The 27,553-nt window shown below is 35.9% G+C and overlaps 1 protein-coding gene across 2 annotated transcripts in view; it reads right to left on the minus strand.

The window, feature by feature from the left end:
- The window catches only part of USP47 (ubiquitin specific peptidase 47), a 125,229-nt gene that overhangs the window by 43,865 nt on the left and 53,811 nt on the right, over positions 1–27,553 (minus strand). For both annotated transcript variants that reach the window (XM_079930706.1, XM_079930705.1), the window contains exons 5-8: positions 23,061–23,157; positions 18,876–19,021; positions 18,244–18,323; positions 16,129–16,278 (exon numbers count right to left, since the gene is read on the minus strand). In XM_079930706.1, the coding sequence (XP_079786832.1) occupies positions 16,129–16,278; positions 18,244–18,323; positions 18,876–19,021; positions 23,061–23,157 (473 nt within the window). The remainder of the gene's footprint in view (positions 1–16,128; positions 16,279–18,243; positions 18,324–18,875; positions 19,022–23,060; positions 23,158–27,553) is intronic.

The following is a 27,553-nucleotide window of genomic DNA, read 5'->3' on the forward strand; positions in this document are numbered from 1 at the left end:
CCACATTTGGAGAGCACAAACATAGTGTGCACATCAGGACCCAGGGGGAAAGAACAGTGACCCCACAGGAGAATGAATCAGACCTACCTGGGAAGTAATCCTTGGCATGAGTCCTCACAGAATCCACCATTAGCCCCACCAAAAAGCCTGTAAGCTCCAGTGCTGGGCCACCTCAGGCCAAACAACTAACAGGGAGGGAACTCGGCCTCACCCATCAGCAGACAAGCAAATTAAACATTTACTGAGCTCTGCCCACCAGAACAACACCCAGCAATACCCACCAACAGACCTTCCCATCAGGAAGCCTGCACAAGCCTCTTAGATAGCCTCATCCACCAGAGGGCAGACAGCAGAAGCAAGAAGAACTGCAATCCTACAGCCACTAGAATGAAAACCACATTCACAGAAAGATAGACAAGATGAAAAGGCAGAGGCTACGTCCCAGATGAAGGAACAAGATAAAACCCCAGAAAAACAACTAAATGAAGCAGAGATAGGCAACCTTCCAGAAAAAGAATTGAGAATAATGATAGTGAAGATGATGCAGGACCACAGAAAAAGAATGTAAGCAAAGATCGAGAAGGTGCAAGAAATGTTTAACAAAGACGTAGAAGAATTAAAGAACAAACACCTAGAAGAATTAAAGAACAAACAGAGATGAACAATACAAGAACTGAAATGAAAAATATACTACAAGGAATCAATAGCAGAATAACAGAAGCAGAAGAATGGATAAGTGACCTGGAAGACAGAATGGTGGAATTCACTGCCACGGAGCAGAATAAAGAAAAAGGAATGAAAAGAAATGAAGAGAGCCTAAGAGACCCCTGGGACAACATTAAATGCAAAAACATTCGCATTATAGGGGTCCCAGAAGGAGAACAGAGAGAGAAAGGACCCAAGAAAATATCTGAAGAGATTATAGTCGAAAACTTCCCTAACATGGGAAAGGAATTGGCCACCCAAGTCCAGGAAGCGCAGAGTCCCAGGCAGGATAAACCCAAGGAGAAACATGCCGAGACACACAGTAATCAAACTGACAAAAATTAAAGACAAAGAAAAATTATTGAAAGCAACAAGGGAAAAATGACAAATAACATACAAGGGAACTCCCATAAGGTTAACAGATGATCTCTCAGCAGAAACTCTACAAGCCAGAAGGGAGTGGCATGATATATTTAAAGTGATGAAAGGGAAGAACCTACAACCAAGATTACTCTACCCAGCAAGGATCTCATTCAGATTCGACAGAGAAATCAGAAGCTTTACAGACAAGCAAAACCTAAGAGAATTCAGTACCACCAAACTAGCTCTACAACAAATGCAAAGGAACTTCTCTAAGTGGGAAACACAAGAGAAGAAAAGGACCTACAAAAACAAACCCATAACAATTAAGAAAATGGTCATAGGAACATACATATCGATAATTACCTTAAACGTGAATGGATTAAATGCTCCAAACAGAAGACACAGGCTCGCTGAATGGATACAAAAACAAGACCCATATATATGCTGTCTACAAGAGACCCACTTCAGACCTAGGGACACATACAGAATGAAAGTGAGGGGATGGAAAAAAGATATTCCATGGAAATGGAAATCAAAGGAAAGCTGGAGTAGCAATCCTCATATACAATAAAATGGACTTTAAAATAAAAAATATTACAAGAGACAAGGAAAGACACTACATAATGATCAAGGGATCAGTCCAAGAAAAAGATATAACAATTATAAATATATATGAACCCAACATAGGAGCACCTCAATACACATTAAGGCAACTGCTAACAGCTCTAAAAGAGGAAGTCGACAGTAACACAATAATAGTGGGGGACTTTAACACCTCACTTACACCAATGGACAGATCATCCAGACAGAAAATTAATAAGGAAACACAAGTTTTAAATGACACAATAGACCAGATAGATTTGATATTTATATGACATTCCAGCCAATAACAGCAGACTACAATTTATACTCAAGTGCACATGGAACATTCTCCTGGACAGATCACATCTTGGGTCACAAATCAAGCCTTGGCAAAATTAAGAAAATTGAAATCGGGCTTCTCTGGTGGCGCAGTGGTTAAGAATCCGCCTGCCAATGGAGGGGACATGGGTTCGCGCACTGGTCCCAGAAGATCCCACATCCCGCAGAGCAACTAACCCCGTGTGCCACAACTACTGAGCCTGTGCTCTAGAGCCCACGAGCCACAACTACCGAGACCGCGTGCCACAGCTACTGAAGCCTGCGCACCTAGAGTCCATGCTCCACAACAAGAGAAGGCACTGCAGTGAGGCCCATGCACTGCAATGAAGAGTAGCCCCCACTCACCACAACTAGAGAAAGCCCGTGCACAGCAACGAAGACCCAACACAGCCAAAAATAAATAAGTATAAAATAAATAAATAAAATTAAAAAAAAAAAGAAATTGAAATCATGTCAAGCATCTTTTCTGACCACAACACTCTAAGATTAGAAATCAATTACAGGGAACAAAATGTAAAAAACACAAACACATGGAGGCTAAACAATATGTTTCTAAATAACCAAGAAATCACTAAGGACATCAAAGAGGAAATCAAAAAATACCTAGAGACAAATGACAATGAAAACACGATGATCCAAACTCTATGGGTTGCAGCAAAAGCAGTTCTAAGAGGGAAGTTTATAGCAATACAATCCTACCTCAAGAAACAAGAAAAATCTCAAATAAACAATCTAACCTTACACCTAATGGAACTAGAGAAAGAAGAACAAACAAAACCCAAAGTCAGTAGAAGGAAAGAAAACATAAAGATCAGAGCAGAAATAAATGAAATAGAAACAAAAAAAAAAACAATAGCAAAGATCAATAAAAATAAAAGCTGGTAATTTGAGAAGATAAACAAAATTGACAAACCTTTAGCCACACTCATCAAGAAAAGGAGGGAGAGGACTCAAATCAATAAAATTAGAAATGAGAAAGGGGAAGTTACAACAGACCCGGCAGAAATACAAAGCATCCTGAGAGACTACTACAAGCAACTCTATGCCAATAAAATGGACAAATTCTTAGAAAGGTATAACCTTCCAAGAAAGAACCAGGAGTAAACAGAAAACATGAACACATGAATCACAAGGAATGAAACTGACACTGTGATTAAAAATCTTCCAACAAACAAAAGTCCAGGACTAGATGGCTTCACAGGCGAATTCTATGAAACATTTAGAGAAGAGCTAACACCCATCCTCTCAAACTCTTCCAAAATATAGCAAAGGAAGAAACACTCCCAGACTCATTCTATGAGGCCACCATCACACTGATACCAAAACCAGACAAAGATACTACAAAAAAAGGAAATTACAGACCAATATCACTGATGAATATAGATGCAAAAAACCTCAACAAAATACTAGCAAACAGAATCCAACAGTACATTAAAAGGATCATACACCATGATCAAGTGGGATTTATCACAGGGATGCAAGGATTCTTCAATATATGCAAATCAATCAATGTGATAAACCATATGAACAAATTGAAGAATAAAAACCATATAATCATCTCAATAGATGCAGAAAAAGCTTTTGAAAAAATTCAACACAAATTGATGATAAAAACTCTCCAGAATGTGGGCACAGAGGGAACCTACCTCAACATCATAAAGGCCATATACAACAAACCCACAGCAAACATCATTCTCAATGGTGAAAAACTGAAAGCATTTCCTCTAAGATCAGGAACAAGACAAGGATGTCCACTCTCATTATTATTATTCAACATAGCTTTGGAAGTCCTAGCCACAGCAATCAGAGAAGAAAACAAAATAAAAGGAATACAAATTGGAAAAGAAGTAAAACTGTCACTGTATGCAGATGACATGATACTATATATAGAAAATCCTAAAGATGCCACCGGAAAACTACTAGAACTAATCAATGGAATTTGGTAAGGTTGCAGGATACAAAATTAATGCACAGAAATCGCTGGCATTCCTATACACCAACAATGAAAAATCAGAAAGAGAAATAAAGGAAACAATCCCATGTACCACTGTAACAAAAAGAATAAAATACCTAGGAATAAACCTATCAAGGGAGGTAAAAGCCCTGTACTCAGAAAACTATAAGACGCTGATGAAAGAAATCAAAGATGACATAAACAGATGGAGAGATATACCATGTTCATGGATTGGAAGAATCAATATTGTGAAAATGACTATACTACCCAAAGCAATCTACAGATTCAATGCAATCCCTATCTAATTACCAATGGCATTTTTTTACAGAACTAGAACAAAAAATCTTAAAATTTGTATGAAGACACAATAGACCCCAAATAGCCAAAGCAATCTTGAGAGAAAAAAATGGAACTGGAGGAATCAGACTCCCTGAATTCAGACTATACTACAAACCTACAGTAATCAAGACAATATGGTACTGGCACAAAACCAGAAATATAGATCAATGGAACAGGCTAGAAAGCCCAGAGATAAACCCACACACCTATGGTCAACTAATCTACGACAAAGAAGGCAAGGATATACAATGGAAAAAAGACAGTGTCTTCAGTAAGTGGTGCTGGGAAAACTGGACAGCTACATGTAAAAGAATGAAATTAGAACACTCCCTAACACCACACACAAAAATAAACTCAAAATAGATTAAAGACCTAAATGTTAGACTGGATACTATAAAACTCTTAGAGGAAAACATAGGAAGAACACTCTTTGATGTAAATCACAGCAAGATGTTTTTTGACGCACCTCCTAGAGAAATGGAAGCAAAAACAAAAGTAAACAAATGGGACCTAATGAAACTTAAGAACTTTTGCACAGCAAAGGAAACTATAAACAAGATGAAAAGACAACCCTCAGAATGTGAGAAAATATGTGCAAACGAATCAACAAAGGATTAATCTCCGAAATATATAAATAGCTCATGTAGCTCAATATCAAAAAAACAAACAACAGAATCCAAAAATGAGCAGAAGACCTAAATAGATATTTCTCCAAAGAAGACATACAGATGGCCACGAGTCACATGAAAAGCTGCTCAACATCACAAATTATTAGAGAAATGCACATCAAAACTACAATGAGGTATCACCTCACACTGGTCAGAATGGGCATCATCAGAAAATCCACAAACAACAAATGCTGGAGAGGGTGTGGAGAAAAGGGCACCCTCTTGCACTGTTGGTGGGAATGTAAACTGATAACAGCCACTGTGAAGAACAGTAGGGAGGTTCCTTAGAAAACTAAAAATAGAATTACCAAATGACGCAGCAAACCCACTACTGGGCATATACCAGAGAAAACCATAATTCAAAAAGACACATGCACCCCAATGTTCAATAGCCAGGTCATGGAAGCAACCTAAATGCCCATCGACAGATGAATGGATAAAGAAGATGTGGTATGTATATACAATGGAATATTACTCAGCCATAAGAAGGAATGAAATTGGGTCATTTGTAGAGACTGTCATACAGAGTGAAATAAATCAAAAGAGAAAAACAAATATCATTTATGAATGCATATATGTGGAATCTAGAAAAATGGTACAGATGAACCAGTCTGCAAGGCAGAAATAGAGACACAGATGTAGAGAACAAACTTATGGACACCAAGGGGGTAAAGCAGGCTCGGGGGGATGGTGGTGGTTATGGTGGGATGAATTGGGAGATTGGGATTGACCTATATATGCTTAATATATATAAAATAGATAACTGATAAGAACCTGCTGTATAAAACATAAATAAAATTCAAAAATAAAAATAAATAAAAAAGGGGGGGAACAATTTTATTTCTTCCTTTTATTGGTATGCCTTTTATTTCCTCTTCTTGCCTTACTGTACTGGCTATGACTTCCAGTACTGAACTGAATAAGAGTGACAGCAGACATCCTTGCCTAGATAACCTTGATGTTCTAGGGAGAAAATATTCCGTCTTTCACCATGAAGTACGATGGTAGCTCTACATTTCTGAATACATTCTTTACCAGGTTGAGAAAATTATCCTCCATTACTAGTTTTCAGATCGTTTTTTTAATCATAAGTGGATATTGAACTTTGTCACGTACTTTTTCTAAGTCAATTGATATGATCATGTGAATTTTCTTCTTTTCTCTGTTAATATGCTAGATTACAGTCATTGATTTTTTACATACTGACAAGCCTTGAATCCCTAGAATGAACTCTACTTAGACATGGTATATAATTCTCCTTATATATTGCTTAATTCTATTTGGTAATAATTTGACAAAGATTTTCCCATCTGTATGCATTAAGAATACTGGCTTGCCAGAGATAAACCCATGCACATATGGTCACCTTATCTTTGATAAAGGAGGAAAGAATATACAATGGAGAAAAGACAGCCTCTTCAATAAGTGGTGCTGGGAAAACTGGATAGCTACATGTAAAAGAACGAAATTAGAACACTTTCTAACACCATACAAAAAAACCCTCATAATGGATTAAAAACCTAAATGCAAGTCAAGACACTATAAAACTCTTAGAAGAAAATATAGGCAGAATGCTCTATGACATAAATCACAGCAAGATCCTTTTTGACCCACTACCTAGAGAAAAGGAAATAAAATAAAAAATAAACAAATGGGAGCTAATGAAACTTAAAAGCTTTTGCACAGCAAAGGAAACCATAAACAAGACGAAAAGACAACCCTCAGAATGGGAGAAAATACTTCCAAACAAAGCAACTGACAAAGGATTAACCTCCAAAATATAAAAGCAGCTTATACAGCTCAATATCAGAAAAACAAACAACCCAATCCAAAAATAGGCAGAAGACATGAATAGACATTTCTCCTAAGTAGACATATAGATTGCCAACAAGCAAATGAAAGGATGCTCAACATCACTAATCATTAGAGAAATGCAAATCAAAACCACAATGAGGTATCACCTCACACTGGTCAGAATGGCCATCATCAAAAAATATAGAAACAATAAATGCTGGAGAGGGTGTGGAGAAAAAGGAACCCTCTTCCACTGTTGGTGGGAATGTAAACTGATATAGCCACTATGGAGAACAGTACAGAGGTTCCTTAAAAATCTAAGAATAGAACTACCATACAACCCAGCAATCCCACTACTGGGCATATACCCTGAGAAAACCATAATTCAAAAAGCGTCACGTACCACAATGTTCATTGCAGCACTATTTACAATAGCCAGGACATGGAAGCAACCTAAGCGCCCACTGGCAGATGAATGGATAAAGAAGATGTGGCACATATATACAATGGACTATTACTCAGCCATAAAAAGAAATGAAATTGAGTTACTTGTAGTGAGGTGGATGGACCTAGTCTGTCATACAGAGTGAAGTAAGTCAGGAAGAGAAAAACAAATATCATATGCTAACATATATGTGGAATCTAAAAAAACAAATAGTTCTGAAGAATCTAGGGGCAGGACAGGAATAAAGACACAGACGTACAGAATGGACTTGAGGACATGGGGAGGGGGAAGGGTAAGCTGGGACAAAGTGAATGAGTGGCACTGACACATATACACTACCAAATGTAAAACAGATAGCTAGTAGGAAGCAGCCGCATAGCACAGGGAGATTAGCTCCGTGCTGTGACCACCTAGAGGGGTGGGATAGGGAGGGTGGGAGGGAGATGCAAGAGGGAGGGGATATGAGCATATATGTATACATACAGATGATTCACTTTGTTGTATAGCAAAAACTAACACAACATTGTAAATCAATTATACTCCAATAAAGATATATATATGTGTGTGTGTGTATCTGTGTGTGTATATATATATAAAGAATAGTGGCTTGGTCATAGTTTTTTGGTGTCTTGTTTTGTTTTTTGTTGTTGTTATTGTTGTAGTTTTAACTGTCTTTGTCTGGTTTAGTATGAGGATAAGACTAGCTTCATAAAATACACTGAGAAGGGTTCTTTCCTTTCTGTTTTTTGGAAGGGGTTGTGTAGAACTGGTGTTCACTGTGCTAAAGATGCCTGGTACAAGTCTCCAGTGAAACCATTCCAACTTATAGATTTTCTTTCTAAGAGATTTTAAATTATGAATTTAATATCTTAAGAGTTATAGGGCTATTCAAGTCATATTAGATAAGTTGTACTTTGTGCTTTTCAAGGCATTGGCTCATTTCATCTGAGTTATCAAATTTATGTTTGCAGAGTTGTCCCTTACTATCGTTTTGATATCTACAAGGTTTGTAGTGGTACTAATTTCATTCTTAGTACCGGAAAATTTTTTCTTATCTTTTTTCCCCTTCTGTCAATCTTGCTAAATGTTTGTCAATCGGATTGATGTTTTCAAATAATAGCTCTCATTTATTAATTTTCTGTTTTCAATTTCACAGATTTCTGTCCTTTTCTTTATTATGTCCTTCCTTCTGCTGGCTTTGGGTTTCTTTTGCTCTTTTTTCTAGGTTAGGTGGAAGCTTAGATTATTGATTCAAAACAATTCCTCTTTTTTCTAATGTTAAGAATTTTTGCTAAAGGGCAGCATTTAGTGTTCTAAGTTCCCCTATCAGTAGTATTGCTTCAGCTGTGTCTCAAAATTTCTGACATGTTATATTTTCATTTCCATTCAGTTCAAAGTATTTTTAAAAACATTTCCCTTGAGACTTTCTCTTTGACTCATGGATTTAAGTGTGTTGTTTAGTTTTCAAATGTTTGGTGATTTTCCACTTATCTTTCTGTTGATTTCCAATTTGACTCCAGTGTGGCTGAATAACATATACTCTATGATTTTAATTTAAATTGAGGTTTGTATGATGGCCCAGGATATGGTCTACCCTAGTATGTAGTCCACAGGCTCTTGAATGTTATACTCTGCTGTTGCTGAGTGGACCATATTATAAATGTCTGTTGGATCTTGTTGGTTGATGGTATTGTTAAGTTCCATATCTTTGCTAATTTTCTGTCTAGAGAGTCTACCTATCAATTATTGAGAAGGGCATTGAAGTCTCCAACTATAATGGCAGATTTGTCAGTCTCTCCTTTCAGGTAGGACAGCTTTCACCTCATGTATTTTGCAGCTCTGTTACTTGGTACATACACATTTAGGATTGCTGTCTTCTTGATGGCTTGACCTTTTTATCATTAGATAATGCCCTTCTCTGTCTCTAGTAATTTTGCTTCAAAGTCTACTTTACCTGATATTAATATAGCCATTCCTCATTTATCTTGATTAATGTTTACATGGTATAACATTTTCAATCCTTTTACTATCAACCTGCCTATACCAATATACTGTAGGGAGTTTTTGTAGCTAGCATACTGTTGGGTCACTTTTTTTTAATCTAATATGCTGACCTCTGCCTTTTATTTGGTATAATTAGACCATTTACATGTAAATAAGTATGCTATTTTAAATTTTTGTTTTGTTTTATTTTTCCTGCCTTCCTGTGGATGACCAAAAAAATTTTTTTTAATTTTACTTTGATTTATCTATAGTGCTTTTGAGTTTATCTCTTTCAGTGGTCGCTCTGGGTATTACATTACATACACAAAACTTATCTGTCTGTTGGTCCCATCCTTTTACCAGTTCAAGTGAAGTACAGAAAGCTTACCTCTATGTCTTTTTACCTTCTCCCATTTATAATATAATTGTCTTAAATAGTTCCTCTACATACATTTAGAACCACATCAAACAGTGTTACAATTTTGGTTCAACTATCAAACATAATTTAGAAAACTCAGGAGGACAAGGAAAGCGTACTGTATTTACCCAAATTTTTGCTTACTATGTTCTTTCTTCATTCCTAATGTTCCAATATACCTTCCTTTTATCATTCCCTTTCTATTTAGAGAAATTTCTTTAGCCATTTTTTTAAGGTAGGTCTGCTAGTGACAAATTCTCTTAGTGTTCCCTCATCTAAGAATGTCTTGATTTTTCCCTTCATTCCTGAATATTTTCACTGGGTATAAAACTCTAGTTGACAGGTCTTTTCTTTCAACACTTCAAAAATATGCCACTGCCTTCAGGCCTCCATAGTTTCTGATGAAAAATCTGCTTATGAGAAATCAGAGTGCTTTTCTCCTGTAGAAACAGTACCTTTTCTCACTCACTGCTTTCAAGATATTTTGTCTTTAGTTTTCAAAAGTTTAGCTATAATTGAACTTGACGTGAAGTTCTTTTGGCTTATGTTGTTTGCTCAGCTTCTTTGACCTGTGGCTTTATGCCTTTTGCCAAATTTGGGAAGTCTTCAGTCATTATTTCTTCATTTTTCTAGCCCTGCCTTCTTTTTCCTTTCCTTCCAGGACTCCAGTGACACAAATGTTAGACCCTTTGTTATAGTCCCATGGGTCCCTGAGGATCTTTATCCCCCCTTCAGTCTATTTTCTCTGTTATTTAGATTGGGTAACTTCTATTGTTCTATCTTCAGGTTCACTGATTATACACTGTCTCTTCCATTCAGCTGTTGAGCCTATCCACTAACTTTTTGAGTTTGGTTCTTGCATTTCTCAGTTCTAAATTCCCGTTTCATTTTTTTTTATACCTGCTATTTCTTCCCCAGGACTCTCAATTTTCTCATTTGTTTCAAGTGGGTTTAGGAACTCTCACTGAAGTATTTCTATGATGCCTGCTTTAAAATATTTGTCAGATAATTCTAACATCTGTTATTTTGGTGTTTATGTCTCTTGATTCTCTTCTTTCATTCAAAATGAAATTTTCCTGGTTCTCAGAATACAGAATGATTTCTTTAATTGAAACCTTAATATGTGGGGTATTATGATATTCTGGACCCTATTTTAAATCTTCCAGTTTAGCTGGCTTCCTCTGACACTGTTCCAGCTGGGGAAAAGGTTCCTGCCCAATTACTGCCAGGTGGGAGTAGAAGTCCAATTTCACTTGGCCAATGTTGAAACTGGTGGTGGGGAGGGGTTCCTCACTACTGCTGGCAAGGGTAGGGATTCTGGCTACTCAGTAAGCCTCCGCTGACACCACCTGGGCTGTGACAGCAGGAGTATCTCATTACTGCTCCCTTTGTGGCCTCCACCAACACCACAGGTAGGAGGGGGAGAGCCTCCTTACTCCTGGGAAGCGGTGAAAGTCCTGACTCTCACCTAGGCCTCCTCTAACATTACTCCAGTGGGAAGGGAAAGGAGCACCTCCTTACTGTTTAGGTGGGAGTGTAAGGCCAGGCTCCCCACATGGTCTCTAATGACAGTTAACCAGGGGAAAGGGAGAATGGCAGTGGGGAGGTTCAGTACTGTCGAGCAGGGAAGAAACTCCTGCCTCCCTACTCAATCTTCTCTGAAATCACCCCAGCAGGGGGTTGGAGAGCCTTGTTACAACTTCATAAGGGTGGAAGTCTAGGCTCCCCACTCAGCCTTGGCTGGCATGGGTCAGGGTTGGGGCCATAGTCTTTCTGCAGTGTTTGGCTAGAGCATAGTAGTTACTGGCTACCTTTTCTGTCTTTCCCAGTCTTTTGGCTAGAGAGAGCAGGCTTACTAGTCTGTGCTAGTTGCTATTTCCAGCCTGCCATCATCTTCAAGGTTGGGAAATATTAGGCAAAAAGAAAACCCAGGGAACTCACCCCATGTCATTCCTTGAATCCTGAGGTCCCTAGTCTTTATGCCTTTTCTCCACCTTTCAGTCTTCTTATGTTTATTTTATATATAATGTTCAAAATTTTCAGTTGTTTTAGCGGGAGGAATAGGGCAATGTACATCTACTCCATCATCCTGAAAGCAGAAGTCCCCACTTTTTAAACTGGTTCCCACTATGTCCAACCACACAAATTCCTGGAAAAATGAGGATAGAGTCTGTGGAAGAGAGTTTTCTTTATGTGATGCTTACATATTTGGACAAATTTGGACTACTGTACCATCCAAATGAGTTATGTGGTTAAGCCAGCCATATAAGAATGTCCAAATTACGTGTTAAATCAGGGTAGCACTTATGATATAAACTTGTGTACACTAAATACCTGGAACACTTACGATTTTGTAAATACTTATGAATTTAACAATTTTCTATTCAAAACTTTAAAATGATAGTTAAATTGTGTTTACTTAGGGAACAAGTACATAATCTGATCTTTCCAAAGACACTATATGGAACTATACAGCTAAATCCAATTTCAGACATTTTGTCATAATAAACAGATACTTAAATGTACTTATCCCGAAAGAAAATAAAACTACCCTAAAATAAATGGTCTAGAACAGTGCCTGCCACAGAATAAGCAACTCAATAAATACATGACAAAGGGTATCTATAACAAGATAGTGTTTAAAATTTACTATTAAAAAAATTTAAAAATAAATAAAATTTACTATTAAGTAGAAAAGCTTCCCTAGTTAATGTCAAACATATGAGGCTATATCATTTTTGTTTATAAAATGTTTTCATAATTCACCAATAAAAATATTTCCAATTTTTATGTATCATTAGAATGTATTTAGGAGTATCTTCTTATAATAATACATTCTCAAATATGCTTGGCAATGAGCAGATTCAAGGTTTCTTTGATTATAAAGTTCAGAGAGATTGGTTTCACGCAGACAGCTCTAATCAGTGAAAATAAAAGGTTGTAATTACCTAATAAATCACTGAGAATCAAGTTTTTTAAAAGATTAATATATATAATCTTTCAGGATTAATAACAAACTATGTGAAACAACAGGAAATTATAACATATATTTTAGTATTCTCACTCCCCCCCAAGGTCCCAAGGACATAAATGTTAATGTAACAAAGTAGAGACTTCCTTAAATCACCTTAATCTAATGCAGAGCTTCACAAACTACGTTCCTTAGAATCCTAGTGTCTCTTGAAATACTGACATGTCCCACAGAGAAAATATAAGATTGGTTAAACCCAGTTAAACAAATTTCTCCACTACAGGAACACTCAGGGCATTTAAAATTAAATATGCACTGTAAACTTCCCACAGAGAATTACAGCTACACAGTTTCCCAAATTTATTTAATCAGAAGCCTTCTCCCAAACATCTATTAAATCTCATTGGAGACTAGTGTTGAATAGAACTCAATCTGAGAGACAGAATGGCAGAATAACCCTTTTCACTACTTGGCCAGGTAGAATGAAGACCAGAAATTTAATAAATATTATAGTTATAATAACTAAGAAATGATTCAACAAAGAAAATATTAGGATGAAAAGCTTTTTAAAAAACTATACGTGAGGGGGCTTCCCTGGTGGCGCAGTGGTTGAGAGTCCGCCTGCTGATGCAGGGGACACGGGTTCGTGCCCTGGTCCAGGAAGATCCCACATGCCGCGGAGCGGCTGGGCCCGTGAGCCATGGCCGCTGAGCCTGCGCGTCCGGAGCCTGTGCTCCGCAGCGGGAGAGGCCACAACAGTGAGAGGCCCGCGTACCGCAAAAAAAAAAAAAAAAAAAAAAACTATACATGATTCCTAGCACGTACTAAAAAACTAGTCTGTTATCAATCACGGTGAAAAATAACCATGAAAATTGATTACAGATGTTATAATGATAAATTAACTAAGTGGCAACTCCATTCTAATTTAACCTTAAATATTATTCTCAAGTTTATTTAAACATGGAGATAAAACAACTATAGAAATTGGATGTTTCAGATGAAGTTTAAAAAAAACAACTTTCATTTTTAACAGAACTTCACACTTAATTATCTGAAATTAAACACCAGGTGTTAACCTCATGGAACACACATAACTATAGTATTATGGCTCACTAAACAGAATATATAATAAGCAGAACATATAACCATCAATGTTGTATTGTACGTAAGTACATGTGTGTATTTATGTGTGCATGTATTCAAGTATGTTTATGTGTATATGTATACACAGCCAATACGGCAAACATACCAGAGACCCTTAATAAAAGTAGAAAAATAAATTTTAAAAGAGTTCAACTCAAATTAAGGCCAAATATTATAAGAGTTTGAATGAGATTTTATAATGCTTCTTTTAACTAGACATTTACAATCCACATTTATGCCAAATTCTTTTTAAAACACATAGAACTAACAAAATACACAATGGCAAGCAGTGATATAACACTAAATTTAGATGCTGTATGATGATTTCTGCAGTTTAACAAGTGTAGGTTATAAGTTTGAATTCAGAAAATAAAGGGAAACCACTTACCTCTAACTAAAGTTCTCTGAAGGTAGTATCCTCCTTAGAACCCCTATCTTGGGTAGTTTCACCTGCTGTAATTTCCCTCAAGAGATTCCAGCAAAGTCTAGGAAGGTTTAGGTTCCCTTCTGCAAGCCCTATTAGCGCATGTGTGTTATAAACCTGCTCACATACTGCTTCATAGTTGTAACTTCCAATTCCCACTGAATAATCTCCACTACCACCACCACCGTCATCCATGTATCAGTGCAGGAGAGAATTTGGAGAATTTCATTTAGAAATGTGACTTTTTTCACTTCTCCAAAAATGTCCTCCAAATCATTCCACTGCTATGTCTATAATGTACTGAAGAGAGTGGTGACGATTCAGCAGGTGAATAAATTACAACATATAGATTTAGCTATGCAATTATATTTGCTGAATACTCAAATATTAGATTCCAACATAACACAAATAAAACTAGCTTTCTCAACATTCAATAAATATGTAAAAAAAGGAAAAACTAAACTGAACATATATGTGAAAAATCTTACATAAAAAATACTTTCATAAATAAAGTAGAAAAAATAGTGTATATCACTCGGGACTACTGACTATTTCCCTAGTATATTTTGTTAAAGAAATGCCAATATTTTAAAATAAGCTAGGAGATAAGTCACTGAAACACATATGTTAATGATTTTTCAGTATGTCACTTCTACCTTAAACTGTCAAAATAAATAAAGTAAAAACAAAACAAAAATGAAAAATAAAACTAGCCACTCAAAGCAATGCCAATCTCATATACCCAGAGTGGCAGTTTACAAAGGGTACTATTAAGCACTTAACAAAATTTTTCAAATCTATTCAGGAAGCTGACTGAAAAACAGTGGAGCAAAGGACGCCTGATCTTCCACTATCCAGAAAGTCTTTTCCTTTGGATTTCCACTGACTGATTCCATAACTTCTTGCTGATTATTTCCTTAAGTCATATAAAAATAGGAGAAAAAAAGAAAGGGCATCAATTGTCCTAGAGGCCAGAGTACTAAACCATACTTGTAGCACTATTTTAGAGGCTAAAGTATGGACTAGCTTTAAGAACACTGATTTTAGCTGCAGCCACCATCGGCTTGACTGCAGCATAAGTAAGATCCAAAGCAACATCATGATGAAATTCTACTTTTTCAGATATCTTAGTTAGCTTTGAAAGTTTCCCCTGGCTCATAACAGGTTCAAATAAATGTTTCTGAACTCTAATTTTAAATGTCAAATTAACTCCTTCCAAGACTCTCCCTTTGTATAAGCAATTCAATATGCAAACCTAAGAATAAAATGCAATAATAAAATTATCAAAACGCAGTTAAAAATAGATAACAAAAGGAGGAATGAGAAAATCTTAATTGCCCAATTTGATACTCAATATATAAGTAACTAAGTTAATTATATATAGTTCTGAGTCTTCAAATTATCTGTGGTTATATAATACCTGCATCATTTTAAAATTAAATTTTAGAATAGGGATGCTTCTTTAAAAAATGTGGCCTCTGTTTGTCAAAAAATCCAGAGGTTATTTTTCCAATGGAACAAAACAATACCCTCAAAACAAAAAAAAATCACAGAAGTAGACTTACAGGGAATTCCCTGGCGGTCCAGTGGTTAGGACTCCATGCTCTCACTGCCAAGGGCCCAGGTTCAACCCCTGGTCGGGAAACCAAGATCCCATAAGCCACACGGCAAGGCCAAAAAAAAAAAAGTACCATTCATAAAATAGATTGTTTAGAGCTTAAAAAAAAAAAGAAAGTGAAATAATCTAGTCACCTCTAAGAAAGAATAAAAGATTGAGCCATGAGGCAGTATATTTGCATATACTTCCCCTCTTATACATGCACTATTAGGACTCACTGAAGGGTCAAAAATCTTCTAGATCTTGCTAGTTTAAATGCAGGAATGTCTAACAACCCAAGAAGGTGTATCTAGGATGATACTTACCTTAGGATATATTATACCACTGTGCTATTATGTATTCTGTGTATGGATACACAAGCAGTCAGCTGAAAGGTACACACCACACTAGCAAATGCTTGGCTGGACCCATAAGGTCGGATGACCAATGGAATATCAAGATATGTGTCGATTCTCCAACCCTCATAACCACATTCCAGACATCTCACGTAGTCCTTCAGCTTGCCTTGATACAGTTCATTTATAAGATCAGCCTAAAAAATAAGAATATTTATATTTTTTAAAGCGTTCCTTAAAAGTAAGTTACCAATATTTTATGTCTTTTAGAATGATTTTCAAAAGGATATTCATTCTTACTGTTGAAGTTTTAGAAACCTTTAAGATTTATCTAATCTAAATTCTACAGAAAAAAATAAAGGTTTAACAAAAACAAAATAAATTAAGAATGTGCAAAAATTATTTCAATTCTCACATTACTAAAAATCCCACTATTAAAATGTGTTTTGTTGATAAGCTGATTACTGATTTCACTACTAAGCCCCGTATTATCTTTTCATTAGGATGAGAATACATCATGACATTATTTTAGGCATACTGATAATCACACAGCTAAACAACTGGCTACTTTTATAGCTTTACATATATTACCACCACTTTCGCAATATTCTGATTCCTAAAATCATATCCTCTATCTCAAGGTACAAATAAAACTTTTTAACTTTCAGTAATATACATAAAACAATTTAAAGAAAAAATATACTGTAATTTTTTAAATGTACAGAAATTGAAAAAAAAATCTTAAACTCCATCTCCCTCAAAATATCCTCACCTAAAAGAATGGATCTCTCACCTACTCCCCAAACTTAGCCAACTGGGGCTATTCTGACTCAAAGGAGGCAGGTAACTCCCTAAGTAAGGACCCTCCATGTGAATGTCTTGCCTCAAGATTCTTGTACCCAAACTTGGGAACTCAGAAGGAACGCCCTAACTGGTCTTAATAGAAGTGTTGACCCACATAGGGATGTAACGAGGAGGAAGGGTACCTTCAGACCTATGAAAAAGAAACACCCCAATACCATCTACATAAAGTTATGAAAATACAATCCTATAATGAAGAGAAACTAGATCACTAAATGAACTTAAAATTTTTTCCAATATCTCTTAAGAACAGTTAAGAGGGAAAGCATATTACAGTTTACCTCTTTCATAAATTTATACCTCTTCAAGTATCTAGAATTCATAAGCCTTCAAATTAGGATCCACCATAACTGTCTACTCTAATACTATTTATTTAATGAAGCTTTCTTCATTCACCTGCCCCAGTTATATTTGATTATGTCTTCTCTACCTGAGAGGGCATTTATAAGTGTTTCAATCCAGTGTTTTTCAAGCAGTTTTGATAGCAACCCACAGTAAGAAAATAATGTACACCGCAACCCAATACATATAACTGTAACAAAAGTTGAATAAAACAATACTTACCCTTACTTATGTGATGCTTCTCTTATACTTTTCAATTTTATTCCTTTTTTTTAAAGTGCTGGTGTTGATTCACTAAATTTATTTCATAAGTGAATGGATCACAATCTAGTTTGAAAAACTTTAGTCCAAGCCATCATAATAGTTCCAATCAGAGAGTAGATCCTCCAGGCTACCTTCCAGATTCTTCCCCCTTTTTACCTCTAGTGATCTTCTATCACTACACCTAGCATAAACCCTCCTCTGTACTGAGTCCTGAGCCCCATCCAGTTCAGCCTTATGTCTCACCCCAATGATATATCTAATATTCTCCCACTTCTAACCTGTTCCTCCTTCCACTGGATAAGAAGAATAGGGTCAGATTAACAAGGATCCTAGGTGTCAAAAGCATGCCTATACCTGACTGGTCAAAAAGAAGGTAATGCTAGATGAATATACTTTACAATGTATACTTTATAATGTGTAACAGATAAGCCATCTAATTTACTTAGCAAATATCTGAAAATACTGTCCAAAAATCATCCCCAAAACACACACACATGTATGAATTACCTAGTTCTTAGCTAAACAGAGATCATCTAGATCACAGGGCCCAACTTATTTTAAAGATGAGGAAACTGTCAGTACTTTGACAACTGGACTAATGCCCAAGTTTTAAAACATTCCAATAGAATAAAGTCACTGTAAGGTAATGAATAATTTATTAGAAAACACTCCCCTCAACCTGAGAGATAAATTACCTGTTCTGTTTGTTTCCATTTCTGTTCCAAAGCATCAAACATGACTCTGCACAGTTCTTGTACATCATGCTGCTGCCAAGCTATTTTAAGATAAAATTTAATTAAAAAGAGCTATTAACTTAGTGTAATCTAGCATTAATTTGTTGTTTAAAAGCAAATTGTCAGAAATATGGAAAAGTCTACATAAAATAATGCTAAATTTAAAAAGAACACAAAATATACATTATAGTCATAAAAAGGCAATCACAAGGAAAAGAATCACAAGAGCTCATCACTTTATAAATAGCATATGCTCTATAGTGCTACAATATTTGCTATTTTTGTTATTTTTCACTGTAGAGTCAAGAAATATGATAATAAAAATCTAAGCCAACACCCTTTTAAAATTTTAGCTTGAGTACATAAAAATAGAGTATAACCAAACTTACTTTACAAGAAAATTTTAATTGATCAAAAATTTATGCCTCAGAGCTTAAATTTTCAAAATAAGTTATTTTTAAATGCCAGCAAAAAGCAATCAAAAGGTTTAAGGTAAAGTTAATTAAGATGTTAATATGTGTCATTTGTTTATAATACGGTCTCAGAATTCCTTTGACTATTACAAATACTTATCATTATAAGAGAATTGGTACCCTCACTACTATCCCATCCAAAGCTCCTTGTAACATCTGTGGTTTCAATTGCTCTCTTTTTGCTGGTTTGTAACAAAACAAAAAGCCTTTGAAGTTGGTATGGTATACTCGTCACTGGATCTTCTTCAGATTCTTCAAATTCCCACCTATTGAAATGAAATGTTTGAAAATTATCTACAAAATATCTTTATTCTTTAAAGCATAATTAATATTATCATAACAAATGTTAAGATGTTAACTCTGAGGGCTTTGGATATTAACCGAAGCTATTAATATCTAATGAAACATTAGTCTTTCTCTAATTCATAAATTTAGAAAAAAGTTAGACTTTCACAAGAAAAGGCATAAGAAGGCAACATGAATAAAACGCAAAGGTCATTTGAAAGTAATTGATGAACTTGAATCTGGTCAAGATTCTTGTCCTAATTATTAACTCATAAAAATACAGGGAACAGAATATTAAATGACACTCAACCATCGAAATGCAAACTGTGAAAAACTATAGGAAAAATGCCATCAGTTTTTGATATATATATATATATATATATATATTCATTCAAGGAATAAATTGCAATGTGGAAATAAGATCGAAGAGGATTAAAAGTCAATAGGTTGAGTCTTCTTTTTTTTTTTTAACATCTTTATTGGAGTATAATTGCTTTACAATGTTATGTTACTTTCTGCCATACAACAAAGTGAGTCAGCTATACCTTTACATATATCCCCATATCCCCTCCCTCTTGCATCTCCCTCCCACCCTCCCTATCCCACCACTCTAGGTGGTCACAAAGCACTGAGCTGATCTCCCTGTACCATGTGGCTGCTTCCCACTAGCTATCTGTTTTACGTTTGGTAGTGTATATATGTCCATGCCACTCTCTCACTTCGTCCCAGCTTACCCTTCCCCCTCCCCGTGTCCTCAAATCCATTCTCTACATCTGCGTCTTTATTCCTGTCCTGCCCCTAGATTCTTCAGAACCATTTTCTTTTTTTAGATTCCATATATGTGTTAGCATATGGTATTTGTTCTTCTCTTCCTGACTTACTTCACGCTGTATGACAGACTCTAGGTCCATCCACCTCACTACAAATAACTCAATTTCGTTTCTTTTTATGGCTGAGTAATATTCCATTGTATATATGTGCCACACCTTTATCCATTCATCTGTTGACAGACACTTAGGTTGCTTCCATGTCCTGGTTATTGTAAATAGTGCTGCAATGAACATTGTGGTACATGACTCTTTTTGAATTGTGGTTTTCTCAGGGTATATGCCCAGTAGTGGGATTGCTGGGCCGTATGGTAGTTCTATTTTTAGTTTTTTAAGGAACCTCCATACTGTTCTCCATAGTGGCTGTATCAATTTACATTCCCACCAACAGTGCAAGAGGTTCCCTTTTCTCCATACCCTCTCCAGTATTTATTGTTTGTAGATTTTTTTTGATGATGGCCATTCTGACCAGTGTGAGGTGACACCTCTTTGTAGTTTTGGTTTGCATTTCTAAGTTAAGAGTCTTATCAATCAATTTCAATGCACAGATCTTGTTTAGATCGTGATTTGAACAGAATGTTTAAAAAAGATATTATGAAGCAACCAGGGAAATCTTAGCAGTGACCTGAGATATAATTTACAGATGATATGATTGGGTATGTGCTTCCAAATAATCAGAATGGAGGATTATAGACAAAAAAGACTGATAATGAGTTGATAATATCCAAAGCTGGGTGATGGGTACAGAGGGATTCATTATACTATTTCACTATTTTTTAATATTTTGAAATTTTCCATAATTCATGCCTACACACCTAAAGTGGTAGGTTCTCTCCGGCTCTTATGTAGCAAGTGAAGAAAATAAACAAACAGAACTCTATCCTTCATGCTAGTGCTACCCTGTCTGTAGCCCAGCGAGGTCCAGCTTCTTAAAGGAGCCATTCCTTCCTTAGTTCTACATTATGAAACACCATCAGGCTCTTGGGCTTTGTTTCCCCACCTGCAAAAAGCTTCATTCTCTTTTTACAATCTCTAAGGCATCCTCTTTAATCTTATCTCTCACTCCCCCTCCACTCACTGGGCTCCAGTCACAATGGATTTTTGTTCCTCAAAGGCTTTTGCACTTACAGTTTCTTCTGCCTTGAATGTTCTTCTCCTGTATCTTCACAGGACTGACTCCTGTCAAGTCTATTCTATGGTATTTCCTCAGAGGGGCCCTCCGTAACTACTCACCCTACGTCTTGACAGTTATTCTTTCCATACTGTCGTGATTTTCTTCATGGCATACATGACTGTGAAATGAGCTCATTCTATTGGCTGACCTACAGAAGGTCTAAGGGAGGGACTCTGTCTTATTCACCACTGTAATTTCTGTGCCTAAAAGAGTGCTTGGCACACAATAAGTGTGCAACATATGTTTGCTGAATCAATCAATCTGGCTATGCTCTTACTCTTTTCCACAGAGCTATATGTTTACGGACCTCTTCCAGGGTGGAACTCATGGTTAAGCTCCTGGGGTCCCTGTTCCTAAGCAACACTCCCCAGAGAAGGCACATTATCATGGACTACTGAGTTTGTTCTAGTTTTGAGGACAAGCTCTAGATTTCATCTATTAACCTCATCTTCCATCTTCTTCTGACAAAAACTCCATTTAAGCAGATCTCCTGGAGGCCCCTGCAATATATCGCACTTAGTGGCATCAACTACAATACAGGTCGAATAGGGTAATGGAAATTCTGGCATCTAGTGGGTTGCTACTTCTAGCAGTGTGGCCTCTGGCAAACTATTTAACCTCTCTGTGTCTTCAGTTACCTCCTTTGTAAAATGTGGATAACAGCATGTATTCAATAATTCATACAGTTACCATGAGAATTAAATGAGTCTATATGTAAAGTGCTCAGAACAGTACCTGATACAAACTAACAATAACAAACATTTAGGTAGCACTTACTATTACTCAGTTTTGCTCTTGAAAGTCCTCCTGTCTACAAGGTCCTCTTTTTCGTCTCTACCTGGCCAAACCATACCTATCTTCAGGACCTACCTCAAGTTCTACTTGCTCTTCTAAGCCACTTCTCGAAGTTTCATTAATCTCCCTTCTCTCTAAACTCTCATGGTATTTAGCCATCCTTAAATGTTATTTAAACTATTTTATACATACATATATTGCTACTGTGAAGAGATCTGTAAATTACTTAAAAACAAAGATCTTATTTCTAACTTCATCTCTCTCTACCAAATGCCTAGCATATATAACACTAGGTAACAAATACTTGCTGAATGAAAAACAGGCCAATTTTTACAAGTAAATTCAGATGATGAGCTTACATATGAATGCAATGGTAATATAATGTTGTTTGTAATATCAAAAGTTCCAAAAATAGTTTAAATACATATTTACAGTAATTACAAAGATGTTACTCAAAAGTAACACAAAAAGGAGAAAAAAATCAGTTTATTTGTACTTTAAAATGTCTTAAAAAATAAGTTATGTATACTGTAAAGAAATACACAAAGTGAGAGTGTATTAAATGTATTATAATAGGATACTCATAAAAATAAATGTCTGACTTTAGGGTTTATTTAAATATGGACTTCCTCCATAGAGCATTTTAAAGTATCTGATATATATACATTCTTTTAAAAATACATTCTCTCTCTCTCTCTCTCTCTCTCTCTCTCTAATACACACACACACACACACACACACACACACACGCACGCACACGCACACACACACACAACACCGGAACAGCTGCATTGTATTTTAATTAAAAAACAAAATCTGCAAGTTTAAAAAGACAACTTTGTTTCTTAAATTGAGAGGTGGAGGAAAAAAAGAATATGGTTTACACATCCAGATTATCTCCGAAAGCAGATAACTTATTTCTTCACAAAGGCATTAAAGCTAAAAGTGAGGAAGCTTAAATACAATAATTTATCTTAAACATAAATCTTATCAATTTTATCCTTTTGCTGTCTATGCACTTCTGATTCTCTTTCCCCACAAATTTTTCATATGCTGTCTCTCATAAGATCCTTTCCTTATTTACTATTCAAGGTATGTTTTAAGAAGTGAGAGATGCCCCAAACTTAACAAATAAGTGCAAGAAGGAAGACAGACTTAATTAGTTAAAAACTATATTTTCATTCTTAAATCAATTTTATTTATAGAATTTTTTTGAATACTCACTTATATAATGCATTCCTAAATTCAGGAGTCATAAAAAGTGTTTGCAAAAGGCTATTCAAATAGCAAGTCATTGCTTGGTTTACTAATCCCACATATCCTTTAAAAAAAAAGCACACACAAATATACATAAATCAGCATTTACATCAAAAAATTAATGAAAAGAAAACTTAACAAGAATTTACTACACAGTAAAAATTGAGAGGTTAAGGTTACAGTTGGAAATTATTTCAATTTTTTCAACAGCACCTAAGAAAGACCTCTTTGCTAATATGTGCACTATGTCAACCTTATTTCTCAGAAAAAGTCAGGATCTTTGGACATATTGCTATACGTCCAGAGATACACATGGATATTACATAGCATTTAATAAAACTTTAAGAGGGTTATGTTTAATAAAGTATTTTTTGACAAAAATCATCTTTGTTCACCAAATCTAAAAGTTGTGTATTAAAATGGAAAAGTATAAACATATTCACTTTAAACATCATATATACCCAACAAATGAAGACAGTACCGAACCAGTTATCCCAGTCATCAGGCCCCATAAACCAATTTCTACCAAGAATTAACAACATGAGATAAATTCACTGTATACAAACTCAAAGTGACTTCCACTGTTTTAACAAACCCATGAAGTATGAAATCCCACAGATCAGCACGCTATGCAAAGAGTGACTATTAAAGTAAGAAGAGAACTCAGAGATGGAGGTAGGGGAGAACCGAGAGAGGGGGAGAAGGAAAGGAGAAACTTAACATGCATTCAAAAGTCAAGTGAACTATTTTAAGTACTTAGTTTTATATACCTAATTGGAAATGGCTACCACTGTTGAGAACATTTTCGGAACTTCTCCTTTGAAGTAGACTTCAGGCCCAGTTTATGAGGTACACATAGCACACAAATCAGCCTCATCATTTTATTATACCTCATTATTTTAGTAAAATGTGGTAAACACATTGCTTAATAATTAAACTTATTTACTCCCACTTAATACTGAAAGACTTGGTTATCTCAAAAAAACGTAAATCTTTTCTCAATACATGCCAAAGGCGTTCACTGAAGCTTTTTGAAATACTTTTTCAATTTCCCAAGAATTAACAAAAATATCTTAAGAAATGGTAAACACTGTGGATAAACTATATTGCTAATGAAGGTGATGAAAGGACCAACAAATGCACAGTGAACCTTGGTCAGTTGTGGAAAAGAGGAATAGATTCCATGCTATCTGCACTTGCACAATTCTAAGAAGAGACCAAGTAGTTACCTATCGTTCACTCTGGACTAAGGTTCCAGCTTTGATTTCTAGTACCTTTCATCTTTAAGAATACTATGTATATATGTTTATATATTTACTTTACATTGTTATATACTTATAAACTGCTTCAATTCCTAACCAGCATGCCCCACCTGAGTTGTGCTCACAACACCCTGTCCTACTCTGTTCTATAACTGTTTATTTACCTGTATGGCTTCCCCAACAGACTGTGGGGGGAGGGGTCAAATCTGATTTCTCTATCTATCCTACTACTTAGCATAGCAGCAGGTGCACTTGAGGGAGAAGTGCATATGACTTACAAGTAATACAAATCTGTAAGATATCTGGACTGATTATTAATAATAAAAAGCATTATTTCATTCTTAGGTTATATAAACGGACTCTTTCCCATAAACGACAGCACTCAAGCAAGGAGACCAGGTTGTCCTGCACCTTCTTCTCAGCTGAGGCTGCCTGGGATTTCCCTTCTTCTCCATCTCCTTCCCCCAACTCCTCAACAGTCAGGGACAACCACTCTACCTGCAGCCTTAAAAGGTAAATGAATACTGCTATTGTTCTTTGTGTACCTTAAGACCAATCATGTATCATTTATTTATGACTTTGTTTCCCTTCCCTGGGCTTAAAAAAGGGTGGCGGGGGAGGGGTTTAAGGGAAGGAGGGAGTAATAATTTTTGCCACTGCTGTTTACTTTACCACTAGCAATAAGAATCATATAGAAACCTATAGTCTTTTGTACCTGACTCAGCACCATATGTAAACAGAATGAACAGTGTCTCAAATAAATGTACAACTATTTTCCAAAAGTATGAAGGTTTTAGTGAGATTAGTAAGATAAAATGTTATTGAATAGAAATCTTTTGTCATTATGCATTGTCTAAATCAGCAAATTTCAAATGATAAATGTTATCAAGTGGGTCCTCTATCTGAAATAGTTATGAATCAATATTGTAAGTACAAGCTAGTTAAGGGAGAAGAACATAAGAACACATGCCATTCTGCAGAGGGCAAATGCAGAAAGAAATCATGAACAGAACCAACAAGAAATGAACGAGAACTCGAACAGGTCAAATGAAGTAGAATGAAACTGGCCAACTCCTAAAGTAGATAAAATAAAACGAAAAGAATTGTGAAAGAAACTGCCCAAGGAAAGATATCTCGGTTTTAAATGATGAAATACCTCAGTCATGTGGTTTCTAATCACCTGAGAGTCCACATCAGCCTTCAATCCACTCCTTATTCCTTAAAGTCCCCCCGACCCCCAACCATCTCCTATCAACAGTGGCTGGCTACCAGAGCAGTTGGTAGGCAAGGGAAACAGGAAAGAATGTTAAGTCCTCAGCCTCACTGCATTATGGAGAAATGTTTTCTTACAGCCCTGAGTTGAAATCATGAGAGCATTTTTCAATAAAAACATTTTGTACATTTACAATAATTTCTTAAGGAGAATGCAAATTCAGTAGTCAGTAACAAAACACTTTTTGGGACTTCCCTGGTGGTCCAGTAGTTAAGACTCCGCACTCCCAATGCAGGGGGCCCGAGTCTGATCCCTGGTCAGGGAACTAAGGGAACTAAATCCTGCATGCCACAACTAAAAAGATCCCACATGCCACAACTAAAAAGATCCCACATGCCACAACTAAATATCCTGTGTGCCACAATGAAGATCCCGCATGCAGCAACAAAGATCTGTGTGCCACAACTAAGAACTGGTACAAATAAACAATAAATAAATATTTTTTAAAAAGAACACTTTTTGAACCCCAGCTCCTTTGGATGTGTACAGATTTTTTTTTTTTTTTTTTTGCGGTACGCAGGCCTCTCACTGTTGTGGCCTCCCCCGTTGCGGAGCACAGGCTCCGGACGCGCAGGCTCAGCGGCCATGGCTCATGGGCCTAGCCGCTCCGCGGCATGTGGGATCTTCCCAGACTGGGGCACGAACCCGTGTCCCCTGCATTGGCAGGTGGACTCTCAACCACTGTACCACCAGGGAAGCCCGTGTACAGATTATTTTAATTCACAAAGGCAGTACCCCAGAACACCGGAGGAAAATGTACTGGTAGGGAAAAGAGCTGTATGAGGAACAATAGTTGGGAATGAAGACTATGATTACATGGCAATGTATATCAAAGTCCTCTAAAAATATTTTTCATAAATTTCAACTTAGTAATTCAATTTCTAGGAACTTACTCTAAGGGAATAATCACAGATGAAAATGAAAACTTATGTATAAGTATGTTCATCATAACATAGGTAATAATTACAGTTTAACTATCTAAATCATATAATGAAACACTATTCTTCAGCCACTTAAAACCCATATTAAAATACTATTTAATAACACTGAAACATGCTCCTCATATAGTATTACACGAAAAAATATATATTAAAAGTCTGCTCGCAACATGATTTCCCCATTTTCTTAAAAGCATTCAGATGAAGGAAAGATAAGACAAAAATAAGCAAAATCATTAAAGCAGTTTCTGTTAATAGTACTGTCAGTGATTTCCACTTTTTTCATTTTACAATATGACAATGAACATGTATTACATTCGTATTATAGGAGAACTTTTTTTTTTAAAGTATGCTTTAGTCTCTAGGAATTTACAGGCATCAGAGAGCCATACAGTACTCAGCACAAAGTAGGAGTTCTGTAAATACTTCTTGCATAAGGACTGAGTTGGTTGTCAGAATACACAGCAAAAATTTCAAGAATCCTGACTTGTTAAATCTGGAACTTTCTCTAAGTATTCCAACTATCTCATAATAATCTAGGGTATCTATTTTTTTAAAAATGCAATTTATCCAGTCTATTGCAGAGCTAACTAACTTAGTATTTGGAGGAGTAATGCCTCAGAACCTACATTTTTAACAAGTATCTCAAAATGATTTTTAAAGAAATAAAAATTTGAGAGTCACTATACTCTAGACAGTATAATGAGAAAAGATACTTTGTCATTCTCTTTTATTCTTGGTAGTTTGCTGCAAAAAGTTCTATTGACATAAATGATCCTAAATACCAAACACGACCAGCTTTTACCATTTTCAGAACAAATACACCATTAAGCCTGTACAAAAGATTAGCTATGAGGAAATTATTCTACATTTCAATTACAAAATATAGTAAGTGGAAGATTACAGAACAAATTAAAACAGTATCTACAATATTACTCTACAGTTTTCTTTTTATAATAGATATTTGTGTCTAATATTTACAGTCAT

The sequence above is a fragment of the Stenella coeruleoalba genome, assembly GCF_951394435.1.
Source record: "Stenella coeruleoalba genome assembly, chromosome: 8".
Classification (NCBI taxonomy): domain Eukaryota; kingdom Metazoa; phylum Chordata; class Mammalia; order Artiodactyla; family Delphinidae; genus Stenella; species Stenella coeruleoalba.